Source organism: Capricornis sumatraensis, chromosome 16, assembly GCF_032405125.1.
Source record: "Capricornis sumatraensis isolate serow.1 chromosome 16, serow.2, whole genome shotgun sequence".
In the NCBI taxonomy this organism is placed as follows: domain Eukaryota; kingdom Metazoa; phylum Chordata; class Mammalia; order Artiodactyla; family Bovidae; genus Capricornis; species Capricornis sumatraensis.
Genome location: NC_091084.1, coordinates 59,373,422 through 59,386,457, shown reverse-complemented (window position 1 = coordinate 59,386,457; position 13,036 = coordinate 59,373,422). Strand labels below are relative to the sequence as shown.

The 13,036-nt window shown below is 35.2% G+C and overlaps 1 protein-coding gene across 1 annotated transcript in view; it reads left to right on the top strand.

Annotated features, from left to right (window-relative positions):
• Positions 1 to 5,133: 5,133 nt before the first annotated feature.
• KIF18A (kinesin family member 18A) overlaps positions 5,134 to 13,036 on the top strand; it is a 69,939-nt gene continuing 62,036 nt past the window's right edge. Inside the window, exons 1-5 of the mRNA XM_068989181.1 lie at positions 5,134 to 5,458; positions 7,009 to 7,166; positions 10,504 to 10,608; positions 11,032 to 11,142; positions 12,198 to 12,395. Of these exons, the coding sequence (XP_068845282.1) occupies positions 5,134 to 5,458; positions 7,009 to 7,166; positions 10,504 to 10,608; positions 11,032 to 11,142; positions 12,198 to 12,395 (897 nt within the window). The remainder of the gene's footprint in view (positions 5,459 to 7,008; positions 7,167 to 10,503; positions 10,609 to 11,031; positions 11,143 to 12,197; positions 12,396 to 13,036) is intronic.

Here is a 13,036-nt window from a genome sequence, read left to right as displayed (position 1 = left end):
TGGAGTGGGTTGCCATTTCCCTCTCCAATGCATGAAAGTGAAAAGTGAAAGTGAAGTTGCTCAGTCGTGTCCAACTCTTAGCGACCCCATGGACTGTAGCCTACCAAGCTCCTCCGTCCATGGGATTTTCCAGGCAGGAGTACTGGAGTGGGTTGCCATTGCCTTCTCTGTTAGGTAGCACTGTTAACCTTTATCTGATAGCACTTATCAGAGTTGCAGCTTTGCATATTTGCACGACTATTTTGTCAATGGCTCTTTGCTCACTAAGCTATATGTAATAATATTAGCAGATGTTATAATGCCTTCTCTGTGCCAGGTATTTTTCTAAGTGCTAATCCTCACAAGAACTTTATAAGGTGGGTATTATTATTAGTCCCACTTTACAGATGAGGAAACTAATCCATAAGGAGATTCAGTAACTTGCCCACTGTCACAGCCAGTGAGTAGAAGAACTGGGATTTTAACAGTTAACTTACTGAGTTAATGAGTTAATTAACAAGAGATACCTTCCAACCTAAGATCTGTTTTGAAAGAAATCACCTAATGTTTTATATGTTTTTTAACCATTTCATTTGTGTATAATTTATCTATCATTGAGGGGGGAAAAAAGCATATCAATTAAAAGCAAGGCATTGTTGAACATTTCTAAAAGCTTCTAGAAAAATCTGTGTAAAGGTTAGTTTTTGGTATCACAAGGAATGTGAGAATCTGTTTTCGTTATTCAGTTACCAAGTCATGTCCAATTCTTCGCTGCCCCATGGACTGCAGCACATCAGGCTTCCCTGTCCCTCACCATCTCCTGGAGTTTGCCCAAGTTCAGGTCTGTTGAATAAGTGATGCCATCCAATCATCTCATCCTCTTCTCCTTCTGCTTTCAGTCTTTCCCATCATCAGGATCTTTTCTAACAAGTCAGCTGTTCGCATCAGGTGGCCAAAGTGTTGGAGCTTCAGATTCAGCGTTAGTCCTTCCAAAGAGTATTCAGGGTTGATTTCCTTTAAGATTGACTGGTTTGATCTCCTTGCTGTCCAGGGGACTCTCAAGAGTCTTCTCCAACACCTCAGTTTGAAAGCATCAGTTCTTCCATGCTCTGCCTTCTTTATTGTCCTGCTCTCATATCCATACTGGAAAGCCCATTGTCTTGACTATGTAGACCTTTGTCGGCAAAGTGATGTCTTTACTTTTTTAATATACTGTCTAGGTTTGTCATACCTTTCCTGTCAAGAAGCAGTCATCTTCTAATTTCATGGCTGCAGTCACCATCTGCAGTGAGTTTAGAGTCCAGGAAGAAGAAATCTGTCACTGCTTTCACCTTGTCCCCATCTATTTGCCCTGAAATGATGGAACCAGATGCCATGATCTTAGTTTTTTTTGATATTGAGTTATAAGCCTCTTTTTCACTCTCCTCCTTCACCCTCATCAAGAGGCTCTTTAGTTTCTCTTCACTTTCCCCCATTAGAAATCCATGTAGAGATTAGGTTTGGGTATCACAAGGAATGTGAGATTCTACGAGCCTTTAATAGACAGGGGTCAGAAATGTTAACATCCTCTAATGTTTGAGACAGTTCCAAATAAGGAAGAATTGATCTACCCAAAATGCCAATGATAAGCTCACTGGGAAACAATGAAAAGATGGGCCAGTTATCTTTGGGAAGAAGAGGCAGGTATGGAAGAGAATTGGCATTTATTGAATTCCTTAATACACTTAATGCTTTTTATCTCTTTTAGCTTAAAGACAGCTATTAGGTATTATTTCTTTTATACAAACGAGAAACCTGGAATTCAGTGAGGTCAAGTAACTTGTCCAAGGTCAAAGAAAAGGGGTATAGGTATTTATGGGAGTTGGCTAGACAGAAGCTCAGGGTGAAGAAAGACCAAAGTAGTAATTCATCTGGGACCTAACTGTTAGAATCTAAATGACCATCCTTTCCTTTTCAGTGTTCTACTTTGGGGACTCACAGAGTCCTAAAAAGGGAGTGCTATGTCCAGTGTCTTCAGCTTTTAGATTGTCTTGGCCTTGATTTGAATTCCTTTCAAAAGTGTATGGTTTTCTGATATATGTTAGCTTTATCATTATTATTTCTTCCACTTTAGGAAATACAATATCTTCTTTTAACCCTATCCCTCTCTACCCACACCATTTCTTTGTTTACTTGTACAGTAGTGCTTCCTACATTTGCTATCTGAGTCTTTTCCTATCCAGGACTTTGTCCTACCATTGCCCCACGTTGTTCTTATTTGCTTCTATGTTACCAAATCCCATGATGACTTTTAGTAAGTACTTAGCCTATTTGGCTTAAAACTCAACATTCAGAAAACTAAGATCATGGCATCTGGTTCCATGACTTCATGGCAAATACATGGGGAAACAATGGAAACAGTGACAGACTTTATTTTTTGAGGCTCCAAAATCACTGCAGATGGTTACTGCACCCATGAAATTAAAAGACACTTGCTCCTTGGAAGAAAAGCTATGCCCAACATAGACAGCATATTAAAAAGCAGAGATATTACTTTGCCAACAAAGGTCTGTCTAGTCAAAGCTTTGGTTTTTCCAGTAGTTGTGTATGGATGTGAGAGTTGGACTATAAAGAAGACTGAGTGCTGAAGAATTGATGTTTTTGAACTATAGTGTTGGAGAAGACTGTTGAGAGTCCTTTGGATAGCAAGGAGATCCAACCAGTCCATCCTAAAGGAAATCAGTCCTGAATATTAATTAGAAGAACTGATGTTGAAGCTGAAACTCCAATACTTTGGCCACCTGATGTGAAGAACGAACTCATTTGAAAAGGCCCTGATGCTAGGAAAGATTGAAGGTGGGAGGAGAAGGGGACAACAGACGATGAGGTGGTTGGATAACATCACTGACTCATGGACATGAGTTTGAGTAAGTTCCGGGAGTGATAGACATGAGTTTGAGTAGGCTCTGGGAGTTGGTGATGGACAGGGAAGCCTGGCGTGCTGCAGTGCATGGGGTCACAAAGAGTCAGACACGATTGAGCGACTGAAGTGAACTGGACCTGTTAGCAGTTATTTAGCACAATTGATCATTCTCTCCTCCTTGATTTAGAAGGCCCCCCTAAGTTTTAATACTATGATAAGCTTGAAAAACTGAAAAGCTTCACATTGCGTTAAAACTCTGAGGACAGCCTTTACTTTCTTGACTTAGCTTTCAGCTGCCTTGAAATGTCCATCTAAATGTTGATTAATGTTTTCAGATTTAAGATATCCAGAATGAACTCCTGATCTTCACCCCAAAACCTGCTTTACGCTCAGTTATTTCTATCTCAGTTGATGGCTACTCTGTTCTACTCTGTTCTTCCAACACTCAGGCCAAGAACTTTGGAGTAATTCCTGAATCCTATCTCTCTCATTCCCCCCATCTATCAGAAAATTCTTTTGTCTTTACTTTCAGACTATATTTACCACTCCCTGTCCTAAGTTAACTGCATCATCTCTTGTCTGCATTACTTCAGTGGCCTCAGTAGTTTCCGTTTCCTCAAGTACATCAACAGTGAAAGTGATCAGATTGCAAAAAATCAAATGCAAAAATATTAAATGACACGCAAATACAAAAACTTCATAAATCTCTGAAATATTAATGAGACCTTGGGCTTCCACTTCAACTCAGACTTTATAGCTGAAAGAAAAGAAAGTGAAGTCACTCAGTCGTGTCCGACTCTGCAACCCCATAGACTGTAGTCTACCATTCTCCTCTGTCCATGGTATTTTCCAGGCAAGAGTACTGGAGTGGGTTGCTATTTCCTTCTCCAGAGGTTCTTCCCAGCCCAGGGATTGAACTTGGGTCTCCGTCATTGTAGGCAGACGCTTTACCATCTGAGCCACCAGGGAAGTCCTAACTTTATAGCTAAACCATATATAATCACAGGAAAAACCTAGCTTTGATTTTTCAGGAGAGCTCTAATACTACTTTAGTTTGGGTCATGAGAATGGACAGGAAAGGGTCTCTTAGAGTTGTATTAAGCTACCGAAGGGATAGCTTTGGCTTGCAAACTATTTTTAATAAAATTGATCTTGGCTGCAAGTCTCTTAGCACTGGAAATTGACACAACCAGGCTTATCTGTACCTGTATCTCAGAGACCCATAGAGTTAAAAATAGTTCCAGGTATATGTCAGTTAGCTCGTTCAGGTAGAAAGTAATAGAGATGGTATAGTCCCCTAATTTTTTGTGTATTCAGAAATTCTAATCTCTGAATATAGATCCTAGTCTCTGCTCTAAAATTATGCATATTTTGTCATCCAGTTTTTATAATGTCTGTTGAGCTTCCCAAGTGGCACAGTGATAAAGAATCTGCCTGCCAATGCAGAAGACACAGGAGATGCAGGTTCAATCCATAGGTCTGGGAGATTCCCTGGTGTAGGAAACGGCAACCACCCTAGTATTCTTGCCTAGAAAATTCTATGGACTGAGGAGCCTGGTAGGCCACACAACCCATGGGATTGCAAAGAGTCGGACGCAACTGAACATGCACATTTATAGTGTCTACCATGTACTAGGCACTGTTTTAGACTTGGAATGCATTGGTAAGCAAAACAAGATTTTTTTAAAATGCCCTTAAGGGGCTTATAGTTTAACTAGAATAGAGAAAGTAAACACCAAGCATGCTAAATAGATGGAAAATATATATTCTATTAGGAGGTGGTAAGGGCTTTGGGAAAAAATTGAGCAGTATAAGGGCAGTTAGGAATAGGTTTGGCAATTTTAATAAGGGTGGGCAGAATGGGTACCATTTGAGCAAGGACTTGAAAGAAGTGACAGAGTTAGTCATGTAATTATTGAGGAAGGACTTTATGACAGAATGGCTAGCGGAAGGGCTTAATTGGGGCACTTGGCATGTTAATTGGAATAGGGGCAATGGGGAAGACAATAGGACATGAGGCAGAAGACCTAGGCCTTTAAAAGAAATTCAGGTCAAAATAAGAACCATTGGAAAGTTTCAAACTAGGGATTTCCAGTAACGTTTACTATGTGAGTGAAACACAATTAACACCTTTTTTTTAGTTAGTACTACATGCTAGTCATTTTGCATATAGTAGAATTAATATTGATGCTCTTTAATTTCAGAGAAATATTCAACCACTCACATAAGCAGAGGACTCGAGATAGTCAACAATGTCTGTCACTGAGGAAGACCTGTGTCATCACATGAAAGTAGTTGTCCGTGTGCGTCCTGAGAACACAAAAGAAAAGGCCTCTGGATTTCATAAAGTACTCCATGTTGTGGATAAGCATATTCTTGTTTTTGATCCCAAACAAGAAGAAATCAGCTTTTTCCATGGAAAGAAAACTATGAATCGAGACATTACAAAGAGACAAAATAAGGATCTTAAATTTGTATTTGATGCTGTTTTTGACGAAACTTCAACTCAGTTGGAAGTTTTTGAACATACTACTAAGCCAATTCTTCGTAGTTTTTTGAATGGATATAATTGCACAGGTAATTATTTCAGCTGGGATTTAATGATTCCATCTGATTTCATTTTTATATTAGGACATCTACTTGACTCTTCTAAATATAATCAATTTTAAGATGCTTGTTTGCTAAAAATTCTTCAGTACTTGGTAAATGTAGACTTTGTTTGAAATTTAGTCATCATGTATAATATTTTTGAAACTCTCTTTTCCTGGATCTTGCTTTGGTTCCTGTAGATGGTCATCCTTTCCATATCTTATGTTTTAAAACCACATGCTTCAGATAGTTGATGCCAGATTTCTCACAATTTGTATTCATAAATATTCCCAATGTTTACCTATGCAACACTCTATCCCTAGGGGATAGTGGAACCTTTCTGAACACTTAGCAATTTCTTCATAGCACTGTTTTTTCTTTATAATACCTTGAAGTAACTATTTTTAAAGCCCATGTTGAGTATCACACATGTGCTGTTTTAGCATATCTTCAGCCCAAAGAAGCATCTTTAGTGCTCTCAATAGACCTATAATAATTTGCCTTTCAAAATGATTCTGTTGGTTTCCTAGAAAAAGGGCTCTCCAAAATGCCATTTAATTGAATGCTTACCAAGTACTTCACACCATTATTAATATTTTTGTAATTACCACCATTTATGGCATTATCTTTAAGATACCCCCAAACTATAATATGTTTCCCTGTCTTTCACTGATTCATTCACTTTTATTGCAGAAGGTTTACCCTCTAGGTCAAGAAAAAATGGAATGTGGTTTATTGATTAGACCTTCTTTGATTCTCATTTTTAAGCAGATATTCTTTTCTTCATTCATGAAACTCCATATTGTCTCTAGAGATTTAAAAAAATTATTTTTTAACTCCAGATGAAAAAATCTCTACAAAATTAATACTGAATCTTTGGTTTCTTCTTGATTTTATTTTATATTATCCACCTATCTTAAGACTTCATGTTGTACTGCCAGCTTACATAAAACAAAATAGAGTGAAACATGAATCAGTTTAATCCATCCTACTAAAAAGTATTTTTGTAGTTAACAAACTTAGCAGATTTAATTTATAAAAATAATTCTCAAAGACTTATTGCTTTAACTGAATATTATGTTGGGTATTTGCCATATGTAATTCAGAGTGGTTTTTTTTTTTTTTGGCATTTGAAGAAATGTATTACTGTTCTGTTGTACTAGATAGAGTCTTGAAAGCAAAGTAATTTACCTAAAACAAAAATTTTAAAAGGAATTATTATAAATGGCTTTTATTTGGAATTCTGCAAATTTGTATTAATATTTAGTACCTGCTTTGTGCCAGATCACTTACTAGTAGTATAAGTCACTTACTAGGTAGGAAGGATACATAGTCTCTGCTTTGGTGGAACTCACAGTTAGAAATACAGTATGATACTGTATATTGCCAGGATTTAAGAATGACTATAAATGAATTTGGATCTGTTGGATTTACAAGTTATTGTTTAGGATATCCAGTGGGACTATTCACTAGACAGTAGATACAGTAATGTTATGTGTCATAACAAAGAACTCTGATCCCTTTTCATATAAACTCAGTACTTGCATATGGCGCCACGGGAGCTGGAAAGACCCACACAATGCTAGGATCACCTGCTGACCCTGGAGTGATGTATCTAACAATGCTGGACCTTTACAAATCGATGGACGAGATTAAAGAAGAAAAAGTATGTAGTACCGCAGTTTCTTATCTGGAGGTAAGTTGGCAATATTATTTTTTAGTTTAATCAGTAGTATTGAGAAATCTTTTCATAAGAAATTCCATTGTCCTTTCAAATTATTCTATCAGGCAGAAATTTTTTTATGAATATATTAATATAAAATCATTAAAATTCCTAGTCTTCAATTATTTGTTGTAGATCTTATTTTTTTCTGATAAGTATTTTGCCATAACTGCTGACTTATACAGAAGTAGTAGGATTAGTATAGGTAGTATAAAGAACTTCTAGATTCCCTTCATTTGGATTCCCCATATGTTAACATTTTACTCTCTTTTCTTTGTTTCTGCATATGTGGTTTTCCTTCCCACCCCGAACTGTTTGTTACAGGCTTGTAAAAACAGGAAATTTCTTAAATAAAAGCTAAATAGTAATCAATATCAGGAAATTAACAATGATATAATGAGATTTTGATAATTATTCTAACTCCCTTTATTGAAAATAAAATCTAAGATCATGTATTGTATTCAGTTGCAATTCATCCCTTTAGTCCTTTAATCAGGATTTTTTTTTTCTATCTATTTTATGTTGCTCTTATAAAGCTTTTAGTTGGATTTGTCATGATTACATTCAGGTTATGGACTGGCAGGAATACCACATAAGTGATGATGAATTCTTCTTGTATAACATATCAAGAGGCTTATATAATTAGTTAGTCCTGATACCGGCTGTGTTAACTTTGATCAGTTTCATTACGCTGGCGTCTACAAAATTTTTCCCCTATAAAGGTACTGTATTTCCCTTTATGGTACTTCCCTGATGTCTCAGCGGTAAAGAATCTGCCTGCAGTGCAGGACACGCCAGTTCGATGCCTGGATCGTGAAGATCCCCTGCAAGAGGGCATGGCAACTCACTCCAATATTCTTGCTGGGAAAATACCATGAACAGAAGAGCCTGGCAGGCTGCAGTCCACTGAGTTGCCAATCGACTGAGCATGCATTACCCTTTATAAGTAATAAATAACTTGTGGGGAAACAGTGTAAATCCTGTGACTCGTCAGTCTTTGGTCTGTTCATTTTAGTATCCAGTGATGATTCATGCCTGAATCGATTACTATCATGATTGCAGGTGATAGTGATTTTCAAATTTCATCGTTTCTTCTGTAGTTCTTCATTGGCTTTCTACTAAGAGGAAGAGCTTTCCCTTTCCTCTACTGTATCAATGTAGACTTACGGATTCTTAATATTATTTCATAGATTATAATCCTTTTCTCTAAGTATTTATCTGTATGCTTAAATTATGCAAATTTGGCCACGTGAGGCTCCTTCCTGCTATCTCTTATGTGTGTGTGTGTGTGTGTGTGTGTGTGTGTGTATGGTTTTTTTTGACATACCTCATCATTTGAGACTTTCTACCCTCTTAATAGCTGACATTCAACAAATAATAACTAAGTATTGGCACTCTCACTTTGTGTTCAGATAGTGTTTAGAAACCAATGCAGAAACAGACATCCCTGATTTTACTGCCTTTTCATTTGTGATGTCAGAGGGTCAATTTCTAGTTTTTACTGCTCTTGCTGACATCTTATTGTTTGAGAGTTTCTTCACATTTCAAATATTGATTTAAGATTGTGTTGCTAAAAATTGTTGTCAGTCTATAGAACTTAGTGATAAAAGAGAAGTCAAATTCATTTTCTGTAGTTAAGTATTTTGAAAAGAATTGTTCTGAACTTAATTAGAAAGAGAGCATGGCACCGTATTCATTATTTCTTCCTTAGATCCTTTTATAACTGGGAGAATTTCAAAGTTTGCTTATTTTTATAATGTTTTTAGTTGTTTTTTCTTTCTTTAAATCTGTTTTCATTTTACTAATGGTAAGGCAATGTCTAATCTAATGGCTTTCCACTCAAGTCTGTGCACCAAAATTGGCTGTGGGGCTTTTTAAAACTAGACATACCTAGACCTCACCCCCTGGACATTTTAGTTTAATAGATTTGGATTGTGGCCAAGACATCTATGTATTTTAAAAGCTTCCAGGTGATTTTGATGCATAGACCAGCTTGATAGTAATTGTATAATTATGTATTTTGTGTGATTGAAGTGGGTAAGGGAAATCATTTAAAAAGTGACTGTTGCTTATCAGAAAAATAAGAACCAAAAAATAATCTCTTCATTTTATCATTTTACTACTTCAAAGAATTTATTGCATTTAAAAATGGTTATCATTCATTATAGCAAGTTTTACCAGCAATGAATTATCACTGTAGGCTGTTTATTAGAACATGGATATAACTTACAGAAAATAATTCTTAAAGATTAAATTTTATGGTTTTTTTAATCTTATCAAATAGGTATAATTGTCATTTTGTTATCAAGTAGAAAACTTAGTACCTTTAGTAAATTCATAAAATTATGTCAATTGTACGATTTCTATACATTACTTATATTGTTGTTGTTTAGTCACTAAGTCATATCTGACGCATTTGCAACGTTATGGACTCTAGCCCACCAGGCTTCTCTGTCCATGGGATTTCCCAGGCAAGAATATTGGAGTCAGTTGCCCTTTCCTTTTCCAAGGGATCTTCCCAATCCAGGGATCAAATCCATGTCTCCTGCATTGGCATGCAGCTTTTTTACCACTGGGAGCCAACAGGGAAGCCCTACATTACTTACAGAAATTACTAGGAAGAAAAAGAATTGCGAGAAATTTAAAATACAGATGTGTGTTCAGAACCATTCAGTAGAGTGAGGATATCAGACTCTGCTCTTATCTTTGTGACTGTGAATTAGGGCAAATCCCTCATTCAAGTTGGAGGGAGACTGTCCCATTATGGAATTATCATTACGTTAAACTTCATGCAATTGAAGGATAAGTGAAATAAATACCATCCATCTTTCAAGGGTTTTCTTTAACTTTTAAGCTGTGAAATTTAAAAAGTTTGGGCTACTTGGGCATCATGAAATAATATCTTCTCCAGTAAGAACCACACTACTTCCTTACAACTTACATTTCCAATCCATTATAGAGTTTCCCAAGACTGTTTATCCCATATATTTCCAGAAAATAGGAAGAGGCAGTTGCAGCTATCCTATTTCTGTTGACTTGTAGTCATCAAATGGGGAATTACGGGAGGAGAATATAAGGATTCCATCATTAAATTTTAAGTTCAAGTGCTGGTTATCAAACTCTTCTGTTTTATCAGATATTAGAAAAGTCATGACAGTGTGTGATAGGAGGGATGAGATGCTGCTTCTCTTTGAGACAAACTCTAATATAACCTTAAGGCAGCAATGTTGTACATGTTTGTGTGACGTTGTTGCTACTGATTCAGTGTCAATGCTAAGCATCAATGCTAAGCAATCCTTTTTATTTTAAGGTTTATAATGAACAGATTCGTGACCTCTTAGTAAATTCAGGGCCACTTGCTGTCCGGGAAGATGCCCAAAAAGGGGTGGTTGTTCAGGGATTGACTTTACATCAGGTATGTTTACAAATTTCTTTTTTTGCTTGTTCAAATAGCAAGTATGGTAATTTAGCCATGTACTTATTTTAAAAAAATGAAGTGTCAAGTTAAAATAATCAAGTTTATCATCAGTCTTCTTTTGTTTTCCTTTAAAATAATCAAATGGGCTTTTCTTTTAAAACTCTACTTGGACATTTAATATAGTATATTATTCTGCTTAATGTATATTTTATCTCTCAGAGATTAGATTTTATCTTTTATTTTTCATATAGCACAAAAGTGCTAAGCAGATGACACACGATTGATATTTAATGGGATTTAATATATGGAAAATAAATTCTATTTTACCTGTAAAAGTCTGCTTGATTGTTGATAGTTTATTAAAAACTTTAAAGACCAGTGATTAATTTGTATGTTTTTCTTCTGTTTCAACTAATTTAGCCCAAATCTTCAGAGGAAATTTTGCAGTTATTGGATAATGGTAACAGAAACAGGACACAACATCCCACTGATACAAATGCTACATCTTCTCGTTCTCATGCTGTTTTCCAGGTAATAGCTCACTAGACGATAGCTCTTAAAATTGAATTTAGATGTAGCCAAATTTATGAATAGTAATCTTCAAACATTCTAAAATATCTCTTCATCTGTGAACTTTTCTACTTCTCAGCACTTCCTTTACTTTGCAAGCTTTAAGAAGATTCAGTCAAGAATATTTAGAATTGAGATGATATAAGTTAGAAACATGTAAATTTTTAACCTGTGTAAAAATACATGACAATAAAGTGGAAGTATTAGAGGTTTTCTTTCCTTTTCTTTTCTTAAATTGGTAAAAAATACTAATCTTTCCAAAAGATAATCTTTTATTCAGAGCAGACTTTCTCTTTATAGCCCTTAATTTACAGAACCAATAAATTGGGGAGGTACTGATTAAGATTTCACCATAGTGACCATGTAAGTAGTAGCATTCTTTAAGAGAGGGTTTGATTCAGTTGATACAGTACTTTTTAGGAATACAGGTCTAGAAAAGCCTAAAGCATAGGTTAGTAGTTTATTATTTGTAGTTTCTAGTTCTATTAAAATTCAAACGATTATATGCTTTATTCTGGATTATGCTATTTGAAACTCATCTAATAGTTATAGTTGAAAGAATTCAAATCTGAGGATATCAGATCTTTCAGAAAGTCTCTAATCCACAAAGCTTCATTAATCTTTTCTCTTCTTCCTACTGACTCCTCTGCATTTATCAGTAATCTTGAGAGAAATGTTTATCAGGGATATTGAAAGTTCCCCAAAATATCTTAGACTAAGTATTACCAAAGTATAAAAGGCAACTGTTTTAACCTTCTATCAAACAAGGAGTTAATACTATTTACCCTCTAGTACACATATAGTAAGTCTTTTCATTTTCAAATTTTTCTCAACTTTAGTAATTACTTTCGATACTCTTGGATATCAGCCAGTCCAGTCAAGCTGTACCTTGTTCAGTATGTATTTATAGTGAAAATAATTGATTTCTTGCTCTTTTAAAAATAAAGTGTACATTTCCCTTTCATTTTTCTTAAATCTAATCCTCATTTTCCCTATTAACCTGTAATTTCAAAAAGATTTATTTGAGACAACAAGATAAAACAGCAAGTATCAATCAAAATGTCCGAATTGCCAAGATGACACTCATTGACCTGGCAGGGTCTGAAAGAGCCAGTGCTACCAGCGCTAAAGGGACCCGGTTTATAGAAGGCACAAATATCAATCGATCACTTTTAGCTCTTGGGAATGTTATCAATGCCTTAGCAGATACAAAGGTAGGTACTATATGTTTATTTGTGTAAGTATTTTGAAATATGTATAATTCCCAGAAACATATTAATATAATTTTGTTTTAAAGATCTATTATAAATCAAGTTTTAAGAATATAACAATCATGTTTATATAAAGAGCAAAAACCACAGAGAGCCATATACCAAATAAAGCTATGGGTCTGATTTGTTTGTTTTGTTAACTTCTTGTTTTATAATCAGAATTTGTTGAATGAAGGGTATTGAATATCAGATTGAGAGTTAATATTTATGATATTTCCTTATCATTTATTTTGAATTTGATTTTTTTTAATGACAATGAGCACTACACATAAGCATGATAATTAAATTGGCATGAAGACAAAGCACACTTTAGAAAAAGTTAATTCTGGTCTGGTTAGTATTTTATATATATGTGTAAAATTGAGTTAAATATTAAAGAATGTTGAGTCCTTTAGAAAGAGGAGCTTAGGGTATAAAATATAATTAAATTACCTAATAGGATAATGTTTGCTAGATGCCTTTGGGTCACTAAAAAATATTTTTGTCTATTCAACGCCATAAGTGCTTACAGGAGCACAGCATATTCGATAACTTCTATATTTGTAAAAATGACTTCCTTTCTTTTTTAAAGTTAATTGGTCCTG